The sequence below is a fragment of the Nelusetta ayraudi genome, unplaced genomic scaffold (genome assembly GCF_046127955.1).
Source record: "Nelusetta ayraudi isolate G7.1 ecotype Tasmania unplaced genomic scaffold, CSIRO-AGI_Nayr_v1 ptg000019l, whole genome shotgun sequence".
Lineage (NCBI taxonomy): Eukaryota > Metazoa > Chordata > Actinopteri > Tetraodontiformes > Monacanthidae > Nelusetta > Nelusetta ayraudi.
The window spans coordinates 6,684,931-6,709,057 of NW_027466069.1; the positions used below are offsets into that span (position 1 = coordinate 6,684,931).

Here is a 24,127-nt window from a genome sequence, read left to right on the forward strand (position 1 = left end):
TTCAATAATACGTATCTAATTTTAAAATGTGTAGTATTCGCAGGAATAAAATATGATGAAAATTAAAAATAACCGACCCCCCCCCCCGCCGCTACGTACTTAGCGTCCTTGGCTCTGTCGAGCAGCTCCTTGGCCTTGCCGATGTGCTGAGACGTTTGGTTGACGATGCCCTCGATGTTGGTCATGTTGACGAAACTCTCCTTGATCTGCTTGATCATCGTGTCCAGCGCCGTCTGGTTGACGGGCAGCTTGATGGCCAGGACCTGCAGCGCCACCTTCTCGATGCTCTCGGGGTCTGCTCCCTCCTCTGGACAGCAGGGGGCGGAAGAGGAACAGAAACGATATAGAGAAATGTTGCAAAGGGAATGGAAATCAAACAAAAGCTATGGTTGGATGTATTGATTGAATATCAATGGTATCGATACCGAGGTGAGTATTGGTATCGGGTCGAAAAGAACGAAAGATAGTTTTTGTTGTGCTGCCAACATTGCTAGGTTTATTTCTTTGCACTAGTCTTAAACAATTGTGTGTAGTAAAAGGGCTAGCATGTTAGGGTAACAATTTTACCATTTCGATGCTATATACAACTATACTATATGCTAGTTCTGTACTATTCTAAACTGTTTTGGATTTATTGTGGACATATTTATTTTCCTAAAATCTTTGTCCTGTGTTTTACCATGATCATAATCAACTAAGTAAAGTTGATTACGATCACAGAATTGTTCAATGATTGAGACATTTCAAACAAAAAGTATCAGTATCAGGCACTACTGGTATCAGTAGTACAAGCCCTGTATTTACTTGGCATCGGATCGATACAAAAGCCCCCCAGTATCGCCCGGCTCTCGCTGCTGTACCCATTAGGAAGTCTCTGATCTTCTGGATGAAATCCTTCAGCTTCTTGTTGCTGTTCTCAAAGTGCTCCTTCTTCTTCTGGGCTTTGTCCAGCATGGCCTTGGCCTGATCCTTCACGTCCTGCGTCAGGAAGCCCAGATATTGGAGCTAGACACCGACGGGAGACAGAGAGAGCACACACACACACACACACACACACACACACACACACACACACACGTCAGCATCATCAACCAAGACATCCAGAAACATCCTGCAAATTTTCCTGACTCAAAAAAACTCCATCTGGCACCTTCCTGGCGACGTTCTGCAGCTCCTCTCCAGCGGCGGTCAGACTGTCGCTGACGTTCCTGGCGAGGTTCCGAGCCGCCACGGAGGCGCCGGTCGTCCCGTTGCATCCCACCCCGCCGCACGCCAGGTTCCCTTGCTCGTCCCGGCAACCAGCGCCGCCGCACGGGCTGTCGTCGCAGCTGCCGTCGGCGGTGGCGTTGCCATGACCTCCACAGACCTGTAGGGGGCGAGAGGTTTTTTTATGTGCGTTCTCGTGGCTTTTTGCTTTTTTTTGATTTTGACCACCAGGTGTCACTGCCGCTCCTCCTACCTTTCCGCTGAGTTGCCGGACATTCTGGTCCACCTCGTTGGCCTTCTGGTGCAGCTCCTCCAGGGACCTGTTCTGGGCCTCCAGAGCTCGGAGGAACTTGTCCTTGCTGGCCTTCAGCAGGTCTTCGGTGATGACGCGGGTGTCCTTGGATTGTTCCACGGGGCTGAGCGGACCTGACACGCTGCTGTCGCACCTCTCCTCAGCTTTCCGCGACTCCTGGTAGAACCTCTTGATCTTCTCAAACTGATCTGCGTGGAGAGGAGATTTTTTTCAGGGAGTTTAATTATTTTTTTTCATCATTATTTAAGTTTTTTTTTTTTTTTCAAGGTTCCTGTCAGAGAACGAAGATCTGAGCCCTATACCTGAGAAGCCTGAGGTGAGGTAGTCCTTCAGCAGCTGCTCCTTGAGGGCCACGCTGGCGTTGACGTCCCTCAGCTCGGCCTCCAGCTGGCTCAGGGTTCGTCTCAGCGCCTTGTCCTCCGCCGCCGTGCTGTTCAGCTCTCTGGTGACGCCCATCAGGCGGCCATCGGTCAGCGCGATCTCAGCCCTGGACCGCGTGTGGCGGGGGTGGGGGGTGACAGTCAGTTTCAGTTCAGGGTCAGAATCGGACAAAAAAAAAAGTTTCAGGGGCAAGAGCCAACAACAACTGGCTGGAGGTGTGGTCAACGACGCAGATTTATCAGAGCCCTTTGTGACATCACAAATTTGCAAAATACATCAGGGTAATTAATTTAACAATATCCAACAGAAGCACAATGCGCAGGTGAGATCAGAAAACCCGCTGGGGTTTATAGAATCAATCTTGCCTCCAATACTTCAATACAACATTCATAGACAGATAATAATCCACAACATAATATTATTAATAATTTGACGAATCCACCAATTTTGCACCTGTTTGCATCGTTTGTCTTTGTTGAGCCACATAATAACAAAGAAACGTGTCATGAACGACCGTCCAACCTGAGGTCGTCAATGCTCTGGCCGATCAGCTGCTGCACCCTCTCGCTCTCGCCGGCGCCGATCATCTCCTGCACCCGCTTCAGCTTCCCCTCCAGCTCCTTGACGCGGCCGTCGCCCAGCCCCGGCGACACGCCGCTCTGCAGGATCTTCTCCACCAAGAGGTTCACGTGCTCCAGGTCCATCTTGATCTGGCACACGGCGTCGTCCCACAGCTGGAAGCAGGGGTGGCACTGGACGCAGGCGGGGAAGACGCCGGTGAAGCCGCGGGCGCACTCGTCGCAGCGCCTCCCCGCCGCCCCCTGACGGCACTCGCAGGCGCCCGTCAGCCTGTCGCACTGGGCCATCTCGGAGCCCAGCAGGTGGCAGTCGCACTCTGAGCACACAGGGGAGGGGACAGGTCAGAGTCCGGCTGCCTCAGGCAGGGAGCGCTGCCTATCACTCTTTTGGCTCCTCAGGGAGAGCACTGGTCAGTATCATGGTTTCCTTTCTCATTTTTAATCATAGTTACTCTTGCATTTGATTATTATTTTTCACTAGTGTTGTACCTGCACTTGCACAGATGCATAAATTGTATATTATTTTCAACCATCAGGTTAACAAACCTCACCCAAGATCAATCTTTACAGGTCAATAACCAGGACAAATATTGTCAGAAACAAGTTATGACACAACAAACTAAGTTATTACATTAAGTTCCATTAAATTTCCTTCTGTCTGATTTCTTCCTTTCTTTTAGGACAACTCTGTATTATTTGTGGGCAATTTCTCAATTTTATTTGAGGGTAATTTCGGACGATGTGGAATTGCTGGTCGTAACGGCGCTGGATTGGAATCAGTATTATAAGTGCATTGTGGGTAATGTAATTTAAGGTCAGCGTGTGCTTTAAAAGCAATAATATCTGTATATTAATGACATAAAGCTTATATTAATACACCTTTAAAGCTCTCATTGGGTTGCATAAAAAATTGACCAGTGTGGCCTGAAGACGGTTGTGTGGAATTACAGTGGAAATATATATAGTCATGCAATGGACACACACTGCATTACCTCGACACTCCTCACGGGGGTCTCCCCAGTGGAACTGCTCACACTCGGTGCACTGCCTGCCTCCGAAGCCTGGACTGCAGTGACACTGACCTGTGAACTGCAGACGACACAGACACTCAGCGTGTTTTGATCCCTCGGTTCAGGGTTAGCGGTCTTTTTTTTATCCGACCCTCACCATGTTGCAGTGAGCTCCAAGGGTGTGATGAGGGTTGCAGCCGCACGGCTCGCAGCCCCTCTCCTGGCCGTAGTTCCAGTGGTTCGGGGCGCACTGGTCGCAGTTGTGGCCGACCACGTTCTCCCTGCAGGGACACGCCCCCGTCTGCCGGTCGCAGTCACAATGGCCGTCGCGGCAGGTGGTTGTGATGGTGCCGGCCGTCACGCAGGTGCAACCTGGAAACACACACATTTGATATTGATATCTTTATTTCTTTCGATCATGTAAATGATAACTTAAAAAACAGATTAACATTTTTTTTTAAAAAAGAAAAAAAAGTAAAGAAAAGAAATCATAAACAAACCTTGGTAACATTATTCGGTGAGTAAACAAACACTTGACACTGTACTTAAAGTGGTATAGGATGATGAAAAGCAAGATATTTCACTTATGGTAAAAGTAGATGTTACTTTTTTAAAGTTCTGACTGAGGAATTCACGACTACTGTAACTTGTGTTTCAAGCCAAAGTCTTTGATAAAAGGACCAAAATTACAACATTTTTGGCCAAAGAAGTTTGTGCAAAGACTTAAAGACTAACTCAAATTTTCAAATATTTTTTGCGCAACTACATCTTCCAGGCCAGAGATGGCGCCAGTGACCAAACTCTGAGGTAAAAGGGCCGAGAAACTCGACGCCAAAGCAATGAAAACGCAGGTGTGTTTCCTGTCTTGCTCACTCACGTCTGCAGTCGTGGGCCAAGGCGTTGCCATAGTAACCCTGTTCGCAGTGGGCGCAGGCCGGCCCGTCCGTGTGGTACAGACACTTCAGGCACTGGCCCGTCCGGGGATCACATGACTCGGAATCCTCCGCGTCGATGTTGCCGTTGCAGCGGCACGGCTGACACTGGCCGCCGGGTTGCTCCGGGTTGCCGTAGTAGCCGGGGGCGCAGCGGTCGCAGCGGGTGCCTGGTGGGGCGGGACGAGAGGTGGAGAGAGAGAGTGACAGAGAGAGCGAGAGAGAGAGACTATCAGCGTCCATCCATACAGGTGAGAGTGTCATCTTCCAGGTGAGCTGAGTGGTTGTTACCGGCATATCCCTGGTTGCAGTTACAGACGATCTGATTGGACGTGTGGTCGGCGTGACAGGTGTGGCCGTTGAAGTATTCCGTGCCAGGGTTCCCGGGGCAGGAGCAGGGCCGGCAGTGTTCCCCGGAACCCAGGACTGGGCTCCCGAAGAACCCGTCCACACACCTGGGGCAGAGGAGAAGTCAGTGGGGTGAGACAGAGTGAAAGAGAGAGAGAGAGAGAGAGAGAGAGAGAGAGAGAGAGGGGGCGTGGCCTGTGGTTCGGCCCTACCGCTCGCACAGGTGCCCCGCCGTGCTGTCCCTGCAGTCCATGCACTCTCCGGTGCGGGGGTCGCAGAGGTCGGCGTGGCCGTTGCACTGGCAGGGGCTGCAGCTGGGGAAGCCCCACTGGCCCGGCTGGCAGTCGGAGCACTGGCGGCCCGTGGCTCCGGGACGGCACTGGCACTGGCCCGTCGCCGGGTCACACTGGTGGCTCAGAGAGCCCTCCGGGTGGCAGTCACAGGCTGGGGTTAGGAGGGGGAAAATAAGGGGGTCAGAGGGCTGCTCTTGTTTGTTTAATTTGAATGAATGAATTAAGGCTTTATTTCGGTTTTAAAAAAACAAAAAACAAAATTAAAATCATGTTTTTACAAAATAATTTAGCAGAAAGGAATAAGGTTGAAGCCCCAAGGCTTGTTTATAATTTGAAAGACTGAACTCTAAGTCAAGTTGTTTTTCTACCACTCTTTTTCTTCTACCTCCCTCTCTTATAGTTTTTTTTCATTTTCCTCTTTTCATTCAGGTTTTATGCAATTGTTAACCATTTCATTTATTTTTCATAACTTATAGTGTGTTTGTTGCAAAAAAAAGAGTTAAAACCTTCAAAGTGGACTACAATTTGATTTGCTCTATAGACTTGGATTTTTAAATTGTGGACTTGTCCCAGAGGTTTATTTGTTTTTACATGTTATATGTGTATGCGGATGTCAACTGCAATGTCAAACTTCCTTTTTTGTTAAAATGAAGATTCACTCCTGCAGGTGTGTTTCTGTACAACTGATGGTCAGTGTCTGCAGCTTTACTTGACAAACAAACAAACAAAAACGACAAAGACGACACCCACCGGTGCAGCCGCTCACTCCGAAGCCGTAGGTGCCCGGCGCGCACTGGTCGCAGCGTCGGCCAATCACGTTGGGTTTGCAGCGACACTGCCCTCCCACCTTGCTGCACTCTCCGCTGAGGGAACCCTGGGGGTCGCACTGACACGCTGAAACACACACACACACAGTGAGGACATCAGCCTGCTTCACACACTCACACACACACACGGCCACGTGCACGGCCACTCACGCAGCGCCCCGTCGTGGATGATGGCAGAGATGCTGCAGATGAGCTTGGAGCACATCTCGGCCAGCGCCGGCATGGGCGTCATCATGAAGGAGTCCTCGCACATGTAGCGGATCATCTCGTCGCGCCGCTGCTCCGCCTCCGGCTCCTTCCCCTGGAAGCCCTGCAGCTCTGTATACTGAGGGATCAGGACCAGCTGGGCGAGGGGAGTAGATAGAAGAAGAGAATAGGCGGGGGAGAAAAAAAAGACGTATTGGAATAACGAGGTGAAGTTGGTGGTACTTTTCAATTTAAAAAGAAACGATGGTTGCGAGTGTTCAATTAAAAAAAATGAAATCTAAAATTTTCAATGTAACACATCCAATCAGACTCCCTCGTGTGCTGCACTGCACCGGCCCCTCCCTCCAGCCGGGGGGTCTCACCGAGTCGACGAGGACGAAGGCGGTCAGATGCCTGTGCGCGACGCCGTGGCGCTGGAAGCGGATCGCCACCACGTAGCGGTTGCTCGGCTCGAAGCAGAACGGTCTGGGCATCTTGACGTACCTGCAGAGGTGGAGGGACTGAGTCAACAACAACAACACAAATCATCACGGTCAGAAACCCACAGGTCAGGCCTGCTGCGACTGCTGCTGCAGAGCTGACTGAGAGGAAAGCAACAGACGTGCAACAGACATGCAGAAGGTCACATGACCAAAGGCATAAAGGCCTTGGAAGTCTGATTGCGTCACAGTTTTTTTTAGGGGAACACAATCAACAGTTTATAGCTAAGATAGATCCCTATATAGATAGATAGATAGATAGATAGATAGATAGATAGATAGACAGACAGCACAGTCAGTCTCCGCCCCCACCAATGGTTTCACAGGCGGGCCTGAACTGCGGCCATTGTTCCACCCCTCCCTCCCTCTGTCTCTTTCTCTCATTTCCTCTCTCTCTCTCTCTCTCTCCCTGCAGTGCTAATTGGTTCTTGGCCGGCCAACAGGAGAGCGGAAGGCCCGGACCGGCCGCTGACCTCTTAGTTCCAGATGAGCTCCGACCCTGAAAGCCGACTCAGCAGGTTGAAACTAAACAGTGTTCTCCCTCCTCCTCCTCCTCCTTCTCCTCCTCCTCCTACTTTCTGCTCAGCGTGGATTTTTAACACTGAATCAGTGCCCATCTGCAGTAATCTGTCTAATGAGAGTGCAATAAGATTTATTTATGCGAATATGAATGGATTTTCTGCCAGTGACTGAACTGGTGCATCCACAGCAGGCGTGGCTTGCTGCTGACCTCTGACCTCTCTGCACCACATCAAGTCCTGGAGGAGTCACAGGTGTCATTAGCTGGAAGCCTGGACTCTCTCACCTCCAAACTGAGATTGCAGACTCGTTTGAGTCTGTTTTTTAAGGAGATAAAGGGGCGGGGCTACAGCAGGAACAGGAAGCTGCTGCCAGCTTGTCAACAGCGTCTGTGTCGGCGTGGATGCTGCACGCTGGACCCCCTTTTTGTTCTCATTCACACAATAGAAAAGAACTTAAAGGCACCGAAGGTTTTGTTTCTCCACAGCTGATTGGTCGACTCACTTCGGTTAATCTCCGCCCACCTTGCCGGTGCTGACGCCCACCAAGTCTGACAAATCAGATATCGTCATCATCGCTCCCAAATCCCTCAGCAAAACCGCCCACAACTTCACTCTCACCATTGACAGCTCCACCCTGTCCCACTACACTCACATCCGCAACCTTGGAGTTGTTGTAATTTTTTATGTACCCCTGTGTTTTAATTTACTTATAGTTTTGTATGTAATGATTTTTATTATTTTAATTGCCCTGTTAAGCGTCTTTAAGTTTTCTGAAAAGTGCAATACAAATAAAATTTAATTAATATATTACTGTCATTAAGTGTTGCCTGTCACACCTCCACAAATGAAGAGATGTGATCTAAATGCGACCTAATTAAAATCAGGGCTTTTTTATTAAAAAAAAATCTTGCTGTCACAACTGCTTCTTGGCTCTTCGCCACTTTTTCATTCGCCTGACCCGACAGAGTTGGGAGGAATTCTATCTGGCAGGACGTCTAGATAAACTGTTCCAACTGAAAACAGACGGAACTCAACCAACCTGAACCAGAACGTGTTTGGATTCTTTTTTTTTCCTGTCCAGACTCTGAGAGGTTTAACAAAGCCCCCGTTCTTCTTCCTCTCCTAGCGTCCCTGATGCAGGCCCCCTTGGTATGTTTGCACCGCTATCGGTGAATCAGCGGTGAGCAGCAACAACACTGCAGGGTACAGTGACACACCAACACAAACACACACACAGCTGACAAGCCGGGGCCGGTCCAGCCCGGTGATGCAACCCCTCTACTACCTCCGCAGCCACACAGCTCTGGGCCTGTCGGCCGGACCTCTGGGGCTGGAGGCAGACTGACAGCCAATCACAGGCGAGCGTTCGTACCTGCTGCGGTGGGGCAGGGTCACCGTGTAGAGCTGTTCGGTGGGCAGCAGGTTCCCGCATCGAAGGCTGGAGGGCAGCAGCACCGACGTGATGCTGACCACGGCCTCCCAATCCTCTGTGGACTACACACACACACACACGCACACACATTGGAGCAGCTCGTCACAGTTAGACGCCCCGCCCCCTCCCAGGAGGTCGCGGCCTCACTCACCTCGGGCTCGTAGCGGATCATGATGTCATACTCCATGGCGTAGGGGACGTTGTCGATGGTGAACACCAGGCCGGCGCCGTCTTTGACCCGGGCGAAACCGGGTCCCGTCCACGAGACCATGTGACTCGGCGTGTGTCCTCTGTGGACAGTGGTCACGTCGGGCTGAGGAACAAACACACGGGTTTCCAGAAAATCATTTCTTTTGAAGGGCCGGTGTGTGAAATTTGTCTTGTTTTATGATTTTTGTAAACATTCTGCCCATCAATACATTAACAAAAGCGTATACACACACCCGTACAATAACAGTAATTAGGTTTTCGTACCCTGAGAACAGTTCTCATGTATTCAAGAATATTCCTTCCTTAATAATTTTACTCACTGGACCTTTAGAATTAGTTTCGTTTTTGTTTTAATCTCCTGCCCCCTACAGGCAGACTGGTGTTCATGTGCCTCCAAACATCATCCCTCCATGTGTTTTAAAACTATCTAGCATTATAATAATAATAATAATAATAATAATAATAATAATAATAATAATATATTGCTGTGTGCATGTATCTTTTAAAACCACGCGTACCGTCTGCTGCAGCTGGCGGATCCTCCTCAGCGCCGCCCGGTGCTGCTGCGAGTTGGTGACTCGGCGGTGGCGCCGGTGCCTCCTCAGCTGGTTGCTGAGGTGCTGCACGCAGTCAGTCTCGGCCTGAGGACGGACTTTGCCCTGAGAGGGTGACGAGAGGAGGCAGCGGAAAAACATTTTTTCAATGAATAGTGAATAGGTGAAATTTTCCTTTTTATTCGCTCTGCTTCACTGCTGTCTCTGACTTCTTGCATCACCTCCTCCTCCGTCCCTCTCTCTTCTCTTCGCTTCTCTTCTCTCTAACTCGCCGCCCCCACTTCCGCCTCCGTCGAGACCCCCACACTCCTCCCGCCCCGACCCCATCCCGTCCCAGCCAGGAGCTGTCCGGGCACGCTCAGACGCTGATGGCACTTACTACATCCACCGCAGCAGGAATGCGGCGAGGAGCCGGCGTCCAACCCTCAGAATGTCTCCAGGAAAAAAAAACAAAAGCAAGGAAAGAGGGGAGAGAGAGGGGCGAGAGAGGAGAGGAGGAAGTGTGCGTTTGACGGGTGATGTGGGGGGGGGGGGCGCGCGTCCTCCTGTAACCCTCATGACTGAGAGACTTTGGCCGGGAGGCTTTAACACTGGATGCCTGCAAGCCTGAATGTTGCTTCTGCAACTCGTAAAAATTGAAGGTATAATTATTTTTTTTAAAGCGTCTTCCACGTGCGGTGCCGCAGCTGTTGTAGCTTTGAGACGCTCATTCTACTTGGATATTTGTGTGTTTTCAATTTTTTTTTTTCTTTTTGGTAACCCCATTGTTAAAAGTGTTGTCTGGTTAGTCAGTGCAGGAACAATAATAATAATCATTTAAAAAAAAAAAAAAACCTCTCTGCCCCTCAATCTCAATCTCAGTTTAATAATATCATCAGACTTCGGTGGAGTCTGGCTTGTAGAATCTCTCTGTTCCAGTCAAAACACACACACACACACACACAAACACATACACACACACAGAGAAAAAAACGGCAACAGCTGTTTTTCTCTGGGTAAAATGCAGCCAGACGGATAATTTACCCGGCAACACGCAGGCGACACATGTTGCTACTTTAAACACCGTCCATAATCCTGCTGCAGAAGTTAAGGGAACATTATCCAGACAATGTTACAGCCACGACTGTCTGCTGCCTCCACATTAAACCAAATTTAGTTTTTTTAAATGTTCTAATGTAAATAAGTGTGGGTGCCGCTTTGCCAAGACTGGTGAAGGTGCTTCAGAATTAAAAGGAAACAGAAGATTATGTTGTTAGGTAGACCTGATAGCTACAGTCTCGCCCGGTGGCGAAGGAATCTGATTGGCCCAGTCTTAACCCCAGTCAGACTCTGAATTGCTCCTCTTTTCTAATCGTTGGGGCTCCACTCCTCACTAGAAATAAATCCAGCCCACTCACCAGGTGACTTGAGGTCACTCTGAACGGCTTGCTGAGGGAGGAACGACCTCGGCGGGGTCAGACAGCAGCCGACAACACTTCCCCTCCGCCCCGACTTCTCGGAATCTTCTCCGTGTGTTCAGTAAACATGTCAGGCGGGGGGAGGAGGAGTAGGAGGAGACGGAAGCGCGACTATCTCTGTCAGACACAACCGAGTTGTTCAAATCTGCGACCTCCTGGAGCCACTTCCTGAGAAAAACGAAGGCTGCCAAGGACGGGTAGGAGGAGAAGGACATTGACCTTGAGCTTGACCTTGGAGCTCCGGACCACTCACCGGCAGCGCCGAGTCCCCGGGGGAGTGTCCCGTGGCGTCTTCGGCCTCGTACTTGTAGTAATCCAGCGGAGCGCAGAAGTAGCCGGGCTGCACCTCCGAGCACTGCCGGCCAATCAGGTGGCGCCTGCAGTGGCACTGGCCGCTCTCCATCGTGCACCTACGGAGGAGGTGAGGAGATGGTTAACGATCGCTGCCATCCAGTGTGAAGGCTCTGGGTTATAAAAAAAAAGAAATAAGAATCTCGACCTGTTGTTGTAGGCGCCACCGAAGTCGCAGTCACACTGTCTGCAGCCGGCCAGGTCGTTGCTCAGGCCCCAGTACTCAGGCTGCAGGAGAGAATAGAGATGTTTTTTTTCCCGTGTTGCGATGCAGAGAAAACTGAGGGAAGAATCAGCGGCTGCTGCTGCTGCTGCTGCTGCGACTCACCAGACACTGGTTGCAGTAGCGGCCGGTCACGTATCTCTTGCAGGAGCAGTCACCGCTGATCTGGTCGCAGGGAGCCCCCAACATGATGATGCCGCGAGGGTCGCAGTTGCACGCTGTTGCCAGAACAAGAGAGAGAAGAGCTGCTGCAGATCTGCGTGGCAGGAAGTGGCCGGAAAAAGACAAAAAGGTCCCAGATTCTGCCCTCTGTTTAGAGCCTGAGTGAAATCCTTCAAGAGGACGTATGAAGTCCCTTTTTCTTTGGAAACTTGCAAGAATGATTCAGTTTTAGGTAGGGCTGTTTGTATGTCCAAACACACAAACAAACAGGGAAAGAGGATGGACGATGTGAAATTGATCTTGATGAAAAAAATAGCTCTGAATGGGAGCAAACAACAGCTGAGCAGAAGCGCTTGTCGACCGTCGCGGAGAAATGTGCGTCTGATGTGAACAGGAGAGCTGCATTTCTGCATTTTCGTTTTCCACTTGGTGGCACTTCCGCATCCAGTGTGAACACAGCGTAAGCCTTTTTGTCCCTTTTACTAAATCGTAGTCGGCCCCTCTGGCCGATTTCTGGTAAGAAATAATTTACATTATGGGGTTAAAGCTGCCTTGAAATACAAAATAATCCAAAATAATGAAGCATTTTACACATGCGATTCAAACCGCGATTAATCGAAGTTAACTCAGAAGATTCTGCGATTAAACGTTATTAAAAAAGATTAATCGTTGTGACAGCCCTAGTTTTATAAACCGCAGTCAAAGGAGCCTCGCTCATCTCAGATTGTTCTTTGAATGAATATGTAAAAAAATTAGAACAGATTAAGATTAGAATCATTGGGGACTATTCTATTCTATTCTAATCTATTTTATTCTATTCTGTTTGACTGTATGGGCCCAGCAGTCCCCGGAGGTCCCAAAGGGGACCGCGACTAAATGTATGTATGCTCAATACAATACAGTGGGTGAGTTTAGATCAACTTTCAGTTATGGGGCCCAAAGCTGCAAGCTGCACCCTTGTACACACGACTTCAGCAAGTCACTGCAGGGAAGAAAAGAAACAAGCACACACACACACACACGCACGCATGCACGCACGCACGCACGCACGCACGTACGTACGCTGACAGCCCAGCGGGTCGTTGTGGCTCAGCCCGTAATAACCCTCCTTGCAGTCGTCGCAGCGCTGCCCCTTGACGTTGGCCTTGCAGCGACACTGTCCTGCGATCATCCCCAAGTCCAGGTCGGTGTGGTCGTCGCAGATTCCGCCCTGCAGCGACCCCACCGGGTCACAGTCGCAGGCTGCAAGGCGGCAGAGAAAAACAGGTTAAAAAAAATGCAACAAACACAAACAAAGAGGATGCGAAGAAAGGAGACAACGCTGCTGAGGCTCACGTTCGCAAATCGAGGGGTCTCGAATGTCCCTGTTGGGGTCTTGGTAGAAGAAGGGCGCGCACCTCTCGCAGTTGCCACCCACGGTGTTGTGCAGACAGCTGTCGCACACGCCGCCGCTGACGTTGCCCGTCGCCAGGTACACCGCCATGTCGAAGTGGCAGCTGCTGGAGTGGCCGTTGCAGTTGCACTCTACAGGAGAGGCGGAGGGGTAACGCAACGCGTGAGGGCAGGCCCATGCATGTGTGTGCGTGTGTGCGTGTGTGTGCAGAGGCGGGCGCACACCCACCTCTGCAGGTGTGCGGGTTCTCAGCCTCGGCCGGCCGCCATGGCAGGTCGTGGTGGAAGTCCCGGCAGCGCTCGCAGTTCAGCCCCTCCGTGTTGTGCTTGCACACACAGCGCCCGTGGATCTGGCCAATCGGAAAGCAGCGTTGACGATTGTTGGTTGGTCATTGTTGGCGTCCGTGGTGTCGGACTCACCATGCCGCCCTGCCGGGCGTCCACCCCAGGCACCGGTGCACACTCGGAGGCGTGGCCGTAGCAGAAACAGCTGCCTCGGACCACCAGCTCGTAGATGGCGTAGTAGTACTTCTGCAGCACGTCGAAGCGCCGGTCCAGCAGGTCGTCCCCCAGAGTGTTGAGCTTGGTGAAGTTGATGCGCAGGTTGGTGATGCGCAGCAGCTCTGCAGGGAGAGAAAAAATCTCATGTACAGTCAATCCGGGGTCACCACGTTGGTGACCTTAGGCGGAACTTTCCTGATCACGACTGCATAAGTAGCCCACAGGCCTGCTCGAACAATAGGACAACTCATTGAGTTACATCTAGGATTACATTTTATCCAACCTTGTTCAGACATGATAATTGTTGGGTAATTAGCGTTAGCGTTAGCATTAGCATGATCTATATATGTCTTAACATAGATCGGTATCATTAATAAAAATATAGAAATTTGTGATCTCAGGAGAGTGTAGCAAACTGGTTGTCTTTCACATGGGGCTCATGAAGTAGCTCTCAGGTTCAAAAAGGTCGGTGACTCCTAGACTAGCTTCTCTATCAGACGTGTGAGCATCTCCTGACCTTGGATGTCCAGGCTGTAGGGGTCTTTGACGTGTATGGCCGGATCCAGAACTTTATAAATTACCTTAAAGAAGAAAAGGAGACATCAGAGATAGCGACAAGAGCCGAACTGACCCCGCTGCGCTTTGATAGTTTGACTTGTGAGATTCTGGAGCACGCTGCTGCCAGACTGCAAATAAGAGTGACAGTTTCTGTGGCAACCAGCAGAGCTCACGCTGCTCCGAGACGCGGCTGTGCAGCTGCTCACAGTGGGAAGCTCTGGTACTTAGAAATAAATGATAGGAACTGGTTTGAACGGATGGTTAATTTTACTGCTGCTCGAGAGAAGAATGTAATCCAATTCACACAACATGTTGAAAAATAGGTCAAAGAAGATTAAGTTTTGGACACCTAATGTATTGGTGATGCACTATATAATGCATCGTGCTGTATTTTAGTGCAGTCAGGAACTTTGTCCCTTACAACACATCCAGGGAACAATAGTAGAACAACTGCAAGAAATTAGTTCTTGTTTTTTCTTAATAACAATAAGCAACAAACAAAAATAAACAAAAAATAAACAACAATAATTGGGACTGATTGGGAAATTTTTTAAGGGTGTCTGAAAAAAAAATGTTTTCACTGCTGTAGACACGTTTTTTTTTTTTTTAGGTTTCTTTTGACGGTCCCTCACCTCTCCGTTGGTGGAGGGCTCGATGTCGGAGTAGCGCTCCTCGCAGATGACATCGTTGATGTGGTGCAGGCCGTTGGCGGGGATGCTGGGAAACGTCCGGGTGCAGTTGGAGGCAAAGTAGCGGTAGGGGCGCCACGAGCGGCCGAAGTCGGACGAGCGCTCGATGATCATGGCTGCCGGTCGGAAGGTCTGAGTTAGAAGTAAAAAAAACAAACAAAAGAAACTGAAAATAGATTCTTTGACTTCCTGGAAATCATCCGTAAACATTTTTTGCTTTTGAGAGTAAATAATGTATTTGTTTTGTGGATCTGCTGCGCCCCTGCTTTGTTGTGCCAAAGCAGCATGCGTCGTCTACCTTGAACTTCATGATGAGATGTGTGAAGTGGAACTCCGCTTCCAGGTTGAGTCTGATGCTGACGTTCTCCAATCCTGCGGGGGAGGAAACATGTCTGTGGTTCAGCGTCACCGACCAACCGATGGACCAACCAACCGAGTAATCGAACTATCAAACAACCGATCGATCGACGGACTGACCAAATGATCGATCAACTGACTGATGGATCAACCCGACTGACGAATCAGTCAATCAACCAACTGTTTGACCGAACGAGTCGTGTCTGTTTCCTGGCCGACTCCGAGACCTACCATTGACCGACTGCCACCAGGTCTTTTTTGTTTCTTCGGGGTTCATGAGGTAGATGACATTCTCGATCCGGTGGCTGTTTCTGTGGTGCTCCGGGTGGTAGGGATGCTGTGAGTTGCACTCAAAACATTTGTCTGACTCCTGAAGAAGGGGATAGAAATAAAAAAAAAAGATGATGCAGGAGAAGATCCTGAAGTGGGTAATAGTTTTAGCGATGGAGGTAGATGTCAGAGCCCATGTGAATAAACAATAAAAGAGGATGTGACACCTTTCGATGCCCCGACAGTGTGTGTTTTAACACTGAGGTGCTGCTTGAATTCAGTTTGTTGACAAGAGTTTTGCCCCTCTATAAACACAGATTATGCTTTTCACTCATCGGGCTGAAGTCGAGCTGGAAATGTGCCCATGGTGGCGCAAAATCTGCGCTGGTGGGTTGGGGAAGCCGGATCAAGAAGGAAAACATTAATGTGCGACTAACGTTTCTACAGTAGCTTTATCCACCAAGTAGGAGACTTAAAAACAAGCTGCCATGTTCAGGATGTGCATGAGAACAGGAGGACTGAGCCAAGACCGAGGGCGACTCCGGGCGGAGGCAGCATGGGAAAACTCCACCATGTCACGACCCGAACCGTGAAGAGGCGCCTGAGTGGCAGCAGGAAGCGTGAGAAGCGGCGTGGATGGCGAGCTCAGGTGAGGTGGAGTGGATGCAGTCATGGAGAGAGAGGGTCCTCAGGAAGCAAAGACTGGGAGGCTTTGGAGAGAGTGGAGGGGAGAGAGGGGGAAGGGGGGTTGTCGTCAGGGGCAATTAATCTGCCGACAACAAGCAGAGTTGGCTGAGAGACCTGGACCCAGGCCAAGAACGTGAGGCAGCGTGAATTTGCTGAGGATCAGGAATGCATGCGTGCCGTTACTCACCGATGGGTCAAGTGAGTTTGGATTACCAAATTTCCAAGGCCTGGTTTATTTATTTATTTATTTTCCGTTTATTTTACCAGGAAAGTCCCATTGAGATTAAAAACCTCTTTTCCAAGGGAGTCCTGGCCAAGAGGCAGCAAAACGTAAAAATGTCAGCAATTCACAATCAACAGTTGCAGTAATATTATAAAGAACAGTTAGAACATGAGGAGGTTGCCTCAATCTCTTAGTCTGGCTGTAAAAGGCGTTTAAAGAAATGAGTTCGGTCAATTTCCAGTCCTGGGACGGGAAGAAATTGCTTTCTAAAAGGGGGAAACGTGGAGCGGACCCCACCCCCTCAGTTTAACCAGTGGAGCCAGAGAAGAAAAAGAAGAGGTGGAGGGAATAATACATCTGGCTGCACTCCTTTTCTCCCGACGCTAACTGCCATTCACAACAAGCCGAAGCAACCTGATCGCACACGCAAAGAGAGAGAAAGAGAAAAACGACACCAAACGCACATGATTGATGCACCAGGCTGGGGGGACCAATGTTTGGTCTGGGCCCCCAACAGGCAGGCGATGCTTCACACCTGGATTTACACGCCGTCCCCGCCTCTCATTGTGTCGGGCGGAGGCCTCTCGGCAAATGGGGGGGGGACGTCAATCATTATCATTCATATCATTTGGCAGGAAGTCGCCGCTGCCTCAATCTGCCGTCGGGTATTCCTGGCCCGAGGAGATGGAAGGCATCTGTCCGTACGTGTGAATGCATGTTCCGTGAGGATGCCGAGGACGAGGGAATGACAACAACGCCGCAGGGGAATGTGACAACATTTGTGTTGCAGGTTGGAGGGTAAGAAAAAAACAAAAAACACAACAGCACGGTGGATGAGATAGTGAGAGTGAGGCGGCTGTGAGTGGAATGTTCGGTGTGTGTCGCAAGCGAGTGGCGTCAAAGTCTTGATAAGACACGGCTGCAGCCTAAACGTCTGTTAAAAGGGCAGAAACCTCAAGCGGATCCCTCCGTCAGGTCATCCAACAGAACCCGAGAGGATCTTGCTACAGCAACAACACTAATACAATGTAATAAAGTCAACAGTTGCTCATAATATCGAGCAGACTGGTTCACGTCCAGGTTCATGGGCAGCTTCGAGGGGGCGGGGCTTGCTCTACAAACAAATGGACAAAGGCATGAAATGAAGATGAACGAGTGAAAACTAAAGGGCGGCAACAGACGAGAGCACAAGGTTGATGGCAGACGGCCCGCTGGAGGTGCTGACTCCTGTAAAGCCGCTGAAATCTTATTTATTCAACGTTTTGTTCTAGAGAAGCGTGAAACTGGGTTCTACCTGCAGGTGGCTGACGATGCAGTAGTGCTCCGGTCTGTTCAGGCCACAGGTGGAGGTCGCCGAGAGGTTGGCGGCCCGACCGATCACCAGGTTTCCGGTCGCTGGGTAGCAGCTTCCCTCTGTGCAACCGTGAGGGGCCGACGGGAGCTCCTGGCCTGCCACGGCCACGGCTGGGGGAACAGAGAGGAGAAAAGAAGCTGTGTGAGAATTATGGTGACAAATTTTGGCGTTGTGGTTCCTTCTACCCGTTTCGTATGGTATTGTATCATTTCGTATCGTATTGTATCGTATCGTATCGTTTAGGATCGTATTGTTTTGTATTGTAATGTATCGTATCATTTCATATTGTATCATTTTGTATCATTTCGTATTGTATCGTTTAGTATCATTTTGTATCGTATCATTTTGTATCGTATCGTTTAGTTTCATATCGTATCATATTGTACCATATCGTATAATTTCGTATCGTATTTTATTGTATCGTATCGCGTATTGTGCATTCAAGTCTGGAATCTGGCTCTGAACTTATCAAGACAGGTGTCTGTTTTGGAAAGGAGCCTTTCCAAATTGTGTCCAATCAACTGAATTGGCCGTAGATGGACTCCCACTAGGCTGCCCAAACTTGATGATGATGATCAATGTAACAGAAAGTACCTGAGCTGCGTTTAGACTTTTGTGCCCAAGCCTGTGAATGCCCTAATATCGATTCTGCTATAAACGATTTCATTCTTTACCTCACCGCATGGTTGATTGTATACTTTGCAAAGCGTTTAAGTTTTTCACCCCTATATTGTAATTTTCAATTTTTTCTTCTCGCTGCCTTCTTCCACTTCCTATGAAACTGTCAATCAGCTCAATCAAATAATTGTATTAAATTGCAAGCAATTTACATTACTTCCTTTTTTTTCTTACTTCTGTCCACATTGACCTCCAATGTCCTTTTTGTATTTCCTGCGACCTGCCTGAAAACAATCTCTCAGCCTATTGTCCCCCTCCAGCTCCCCTCACCGTCTGCAGGGCTCCAACTGGGTCTCCCAATGGGCCACACAGCACCGGCAGCTACACACAAACGGTGCGATCGCTGGCACAACCTCCGTGATTTCTTGCACACACACACACTCGCACACACACACACACACACACAATGCCTGACATCCCAGAAAGTAATTGTGCTAATGAATTTAAGAGGAAGCCCACCACCCAAAGTGCTGCGCTCTCCGTCCGCCCAAAAAACTCTCTTTCCCGAGCCGTGTCAACAGCGTCTCCGCATCGCTGACCCCGAACAACGGGCCTCATCGGGGCCGAGAGGGAGCGGAGGGGGGCGGAGAGACGGGACAATGAGATAAATTATGGCAAAGGAAAAGTGGAAAAAATAAAAGAAGAAGAAAAGGACGAGGTTGACAGATGAGATTTACACAAACAAAATGAAGGGGGGGGAGCGGGAAGGGGTGAGGAGTCAGCGGCAAAAGAGCAGCGGGCGGCTCGGTTCCACAGTCGGAACCTTCAGGCTACTGCTCCACATTCACTTCTCGATGGAGGCATATTTATGGGGGAGGAGGGCAGAAGAAGCAGTCAGCAGAAGAAGGGCTCTGTAGGGGCAAAATCTTTGTTTTCTTTTCTTTTTTTGCTGTTTTTATCACCTCGATGGCAGTGTGAGGAAAAAACAAAACAAAACAAAAAACTACGAAAACCAGAGGCGCCAAGATGAGCCCTGGGTCCAGACGACAGATGTTGACACAGTTACCGGGCGGCTCTTTCATCAAGTCGATGCTCGGGGAACAACAGACAGGAGGGCGGCGATCAGCGCCAGCATCAAAGGAGAAGAAGAAGAGAGGAGAAGCGCACCTTGGTGAAAGACGTCAGAGGGAAAGATGAAGCTGAGAGCGTAGAGCAATTTTTTTTTTTTCCGTGGGAAAGCAAAAAAAAAACAAAAACAGTACAAACAGCAGAGGTGGTTGTTCAGGGTAAAAATGAAATTGTCCAGTTGGGATCATAATGGAGCATCCGTGCTGATGTAAGCACGGATGCTCCATTTACTACAATGCCTGTGAATTGGTATGAAAAAAAACCCCGCACCATTTTCACCGTTGAAAAGAACAGGAATTTTCCGGGAGTTTTTCTCGAGAAACCACTTTAAAGATGAGGTGGAAATGTCAAATGCTGATAAAGGAGTCATTACATGAGACACACCAAAGTTTCTTAGCTGAAAGTCTGGCTGTAGCTCTGCTTCTTTCTCCTCAGAGGATGCTGATTAAGATTAAAAAACAATTAATAGAAAAAAGAAAAAAAAAAGATGTTTCAGACTAGAGCTCTTCAAGATGGATATGGGACGATCCAGACCTCAAATGGAAAACGGAAAGATGTCTTTTGAAAACACAACCTGGTTTTAACTGGCGATTTCAGTTGCACCTTTTTTCTTTTTACACTTCATAGAAAATGTGCGTAAGAAACAAAACATAGTGGAGAGGTTTATGCTCCTGTGATACATTCTGTGACATTGTACCCACAGTAGTGAGGCGCATCGATTTACATTTATTACTTCCTTTGTGTACTTAAGTAAAAAAAAAAAATGGTTGACTGATGAGAAGCAGTGCAGGTTGAACATGGCTAGGTTACGTCAGTGAGGATGACAGGTAGAGTGAGCACTTGAAATGCCACGTTGTTCTTAGAAGAACCGAATAGGAAGAAAAACTGGCTGGTATAAAAGAAATAAAAGAAAAGAAAGTAAAAAATGTCTTATCAGTAGAAAAGGCCAGAGTTCTTTCAGTCTGTATGTACACACACACACACACTCACTCATGCACACACACACACACACATAGATGCATCCATAAATGTCCTGGTTCAAGTAAAACATTTAACAGTGGCAGATGTTCCAGGTTAACGAGGCGGCCAGAAGGACTAAACCTCAGCAAAGCCGCTGAAAAAGAAAATATGAAATAACAATGCCTTCAATGTCATTTAAGAAAAAAAACAAACCCACCCTGGTGGGTGGTGATCCGCTACACCGTGCATTTTTATTTATTAATTTTTTTTTTGAAAGGATGAAAGTAGAGTGGGAACACACAGGTTTATTGTGGCCCGGTTGAATGGGTGTGAAGGCCAACCTGTGGACCTGCTGATAAGATCAAACACGCCCTGACCAAACACGGGACACAAGGCGGCGGTGGCGAGGCTAAGCGCTGCGGCATGCAAGCTAATAAATGACACATTACTGCTCTGGTTGAAGGCAGGGAACGAAAAGAAAAAAAACAGAGATGGACCAATGAGTGGGAAACAACGATATGCAGGTCTGATCTGTGGATTCACTGGGATAGAAAGAGCCTGGAGGGAGCCTGGCTGGGCCCACCTGACCTCACCTCACAGGTATGACTGTTGCACAATGGGTTCAGCCACTGGTCAAATAACCTGCGCATTCACGAGGCACAAAGAAAAAAGGCGTGCGTATGTGCAGGAGGGCAAAGAAACAGGCCGCGTTTGGAATTTCAGCGTAAAGGAGACTTTCCTTCCCCTCTGCCAGTCGCTGTCGGCTGTACAAACAAATTCCACGACTATTTTCTCCAAATTTAACAAGAGTTAAAAAAAAATAAAAAAAAAATGCGTCTGCTGTTGTGCACGTGTGCTTGTGTCAATGCTAATACCTCGATAAAAAATGCGGAATCATTTTACTGAACTTCAAAGCGCATTAATCCAGTCAATGTTGGCATCACAGGCTTGTGAGCAATCGGCAGTGGCCACTGAATTTGAAAAAAAAAAAAATAAATAAAAAATTGGCCCCAAATCCGTCCAAATTACTGCCGTAACAACTCAGTCAACCTCTGCAACCAGGAGGGATTTACAGACGGCTCAATTGTTATTTATTTTTGCATGTCGTGTGCAGTGACAATGCAGGTGCAGAGAGCACAAACTGAGCAAAACTGAGAACAAACTGGTGGCTCATAATTCGGATTTACCGCAACAAAGTCACAGAGGACAGACGCTGTGGTTTACAAAAAAAACGAAAAGAAAACACAATTAAGTCATTAAACTAAAAAGGCAGCATGAAACCCACTGGCGTGGACTGTTTGCAAAATCAAATCAAACGCCTCACCGCGATTTCCCGCGCTGTTCTGATTTGAGCAACACTGACAGCCTTGATTGGCCTGGTGAGGGCTGAACTTGCAGATTGACCGGCTCTCTGTCGAGGCACGTCGACCCTCGGTGGGGAGACCACACACATGCACACGAGTCGAACGACGCTGCCGTTTGTGTGGATAATTGCGAGTGTGAGCTGCCGTCATCGTGGCACACGACCGCATCGCCTGAGCAAAACACGTCCTCTGCCCTCCAGCCTTGTTCTCTCCACGGCAAATTCTATTTATTTCTATAATAGTTATTTCAATTATTTGCGGTTATCTGCAGCAAAAACCTGCAAGCTGTCAATCATTCTGACAGAATTCAAAGAAAAAAAAAAATTATTTAATGGCAGGCGTTGTCCTGATTGATTGTGATTAATTGCAATTTTTAAGTACTATGCTAATGAATTGTTTGACTCAGCTCAGAAAGCGTTATTCATCCCAGAAGGACTATTCGGTTTCTACAGTATCAGCCTTCGGGGGGAAGGGGAGGGGGGTCCAGGCAAAACTTACAGAAAACACAATCTTTGACAAACTACCAAACGATTGATAATTGATTAATTCACAATTTTTGTGGGTTTTTTTTGCGTGTCGTCTTTCATACAGTTTGCATGCGTTTCCTGAAGCTGCCCGCCGTGGCATGCCGCAAACTCCCATCTGAGAACTCCCAACTGTACAGAAAGCTAGCGCTTCACTGCAGAATTGTGAGAAGAAAACTTGAAAGATCAACATAAAGGGCCAGAGAGCGACGTGACATGACAAGGGTTGTGGTGTGATAGCACTTTTCTGGGCAATCTCAGGGCGACGAAACAAGATCCCTGCTTCTGAGAAAGAGCCTTCAATTCTTATTAGCATTACTTTCTTTTTAGCACACAACAGCTTTATGAGCGGCCTTTTAGCGAGTAGACGGCTGTAGAGACTCCAGCTGGTTTAGAAGTCAGTGATTACAGTTGAAAAGATGGGAACATGTAGCAAACACACACACACACACACACACACACACACACACACACACACACACACACACACACACAAATCTACACAAGGCAGACAGACACACACTCCTCCGGGGGCAGCGCTCTCCTGTTCGCATGCAGCAAGAACGCAGAAAACATGCTAATTATAAGAGAACATTCCAGGAGCCGACACGTTGCTCGACGACGATGACAGAAAAATGCACGGGTGAGTCGTGGACTTTTCCTTCGGTGTGTGGGCGACAGCGCGGCGATGCAGATGACAGATCAACGATTCCGTCTAGATTCACGTCTCGATCTGAACGCTAATGAGGCTCTGATCGAGAGAGTTTGAAAGGCCAAGGTATCTTCCCCTCCCCCGAAGTCTCCTACAAACGTCCAGGGAATCTTTGACAGGTAGGTTTTCTTTCTTGGTATTACAATTTAATGTAGCATTCGCCATCAACCGACGTGCAATGTGAAAAACATAAAATTGCAACGGCATTGCCCAGGTGAACGATGATTATCGTATTTGCACGACAGATTGGCTCTCAGTCCGAATGTACGATAATTTGACCATTTTGTGAAATTTTTTGAGTTTTCTTTTTTCTTTGAACCATCCCCTTGTGATTCAAGGATGATGCCCCTGAACCAAGCAGCCTATTCCCATGTGACAAGGTTCCAGCCAATCAGAAGTGTAAGACAAAATGAGTGTCTCAGAACGAAAAATGTGATTGGTTGAATGCATGAGACAGTCGCAGGTTTTAACGGGCGTCCAATAATTTGATTCGATCAATTTTGTCGTTGGTACGATAATCCTACACTTACCATCTGGTACCAGATGGAGAGACTTTGATGAAGACATGTTGCCGAAAACAAGCCATTCTCCCCCCAATAAATGTCAACAAATATGGTGATTCTGAATTGATGGATTATCGGGAACTGCCCACTAGTCTGACCTCCCGACAGATTGCCCATTGGTCCAACCTCCCATTACGGTTAGGGTTAGGGTTACGGTTAGGGGAGGTCGGACCAATGGGCAATTTGTCGGACTAATTGGAGGTCAGACCATTGATGATGCTTTGACATGTGACTTTCGTGCATTTCGTCCATTTTACCCTTTCATTCTGTCATCACTGACCGCTGCACCAAAGCCTTCGAGGCGTCGATTAAGTGGCTGTTTAACACAAACACACACACACGGTGGACTGAGCCACGTTTCCAGGCACGTTCAGAATGCACCGCGGGAGCTTCGTCGGCTCTCTGAGATGTTTCCACCTTTGCGGTCGCCCAGAAACATCTGCATCAAGTCCATGTTGCCACTCGGCAGGGTTCAGGGCGACGCAGCGCAGCAGCGACGAGCCAAGGAAGACGTAAACATCAGTCTTTGTTTTTCCACCACGTCACCGTTTGCCCCTGCGAGGGCCTGTTTCGGTCCCCGATTCCGGCATTTCTTTCACTAGCCCATCATTTAGTGCGCATTCCATGAATGCTCCAGGTTGTTGCAGAGTCTCCAACTACAGGAACCAACCAGGGCCCCGGAAACTTAGAATTGCAAGATCTGCTCAGAGCAGAGTGATGTCATGATGTGCAGCTACAGGGTT

At 48.7% G+C, this 24,127-nt stretch overlaps 1 protein-coding gene across 2 annotated transcripts in view; it reads right to left on the bottom strand.

The window, feature by feature from the left end:
- The window catches only part of lamb2l (laminin, beta 2-like), a 35,080-nt gene that overhangs the window by 2,584 nt on the left and 8,369 nt on the right, over positions 1–24,127 (bottom strand). For both annotated transcript variants that reach the window (XM_076026662.1, XM_076026663.1), the window contains exons 3-31: positions 17,456–17,625; positions 15,213–15,351; positions 14,923–14,996; positions 14,568–14,756; positions 13,895–13,958; positions 13,297–13,499; positions 13,106–13,226; positions 12,820–13,008; positions 12,547–12,726; positions 11,428–11,540; positions 11,248–11,327; positions 11,002–11,158; positions 9,256–9,396; positions 8,679–8,840; positions 8,468–8,589; positions 6,458–6,578; positions 6,039–6,231; positions 5,812–5,955; positions 4,981–5,212; positions 4,712–4,875; positions 4,366–4,590; positions 3,646–3,860; positions 3,471–3,567; positions 2,423–2,795; positions 1,822–2,006; positions 1,460–1,707; positions 1,151–1,366; positions 861–1,005; positions 100–307 (exon numbers count right to left, since the gene is read on the bottom strand). In XM_076026662.1, the coding sequence (XP_075882777.1) occupies positions 100–307; positions 861–1,005; positions 1,151–1,366; positions 1,460–1,707; positions 1,822–2,006; positions 2,423–2,795; positions 3,471–3,567; positions 3,646–3,860; positions 4,366–4,590; positions 4,712–4,875; positions 4,981–5,212; positions 5,812–5,955; positions 6,039–6,231; positions 6,458–6,578; positions 8,468–8,589; positions 8,679–8,840; positions 9,256–9,396; positions 11,002–11,158; positions 11,248–11,327; positions 11,428–11,540; positions 12,547–12,726; positions 12,820–13,008; positions 13,106–13,226; positions 13,297–13,499; positions 13,895–13,958; positions 14,568–14,756; positions 14,923–14,996; positions 15,213–15,351; positions 17,456–17,625 (4,870 nt within the window). The remainder of the gene's footprint in view (positions 1–99; positions 308–860; positions 1,006–1,150; positions 1,367–1,459; positions 1,708–1,821; positions 2,007–2,422; positions 2,796–3,470; positions 3,568–3,645; positions 3,861–4,365; positions 4,591–4,711; positions 4,876–4,980; positions 5,213–5,811; positions 5,956–6,038; positions 6,232–6,457; positions 6,579–8,467; positions 8,590–8,678; positions 8,841–9,255; positions 9,397–11,001; positions 11,159–11,247; positions 11,328–11,427; positions 11,541–12,546; positions 12,727–12,819; positions 13,009–13,105; positions 13,227–13,296; positions 13,500–13,894; positions 13,959–14,567; positions 14,757–14,922; positions 14,997–15,212; positions 15,352–17,455; positions 17,626–24,127) is intronic.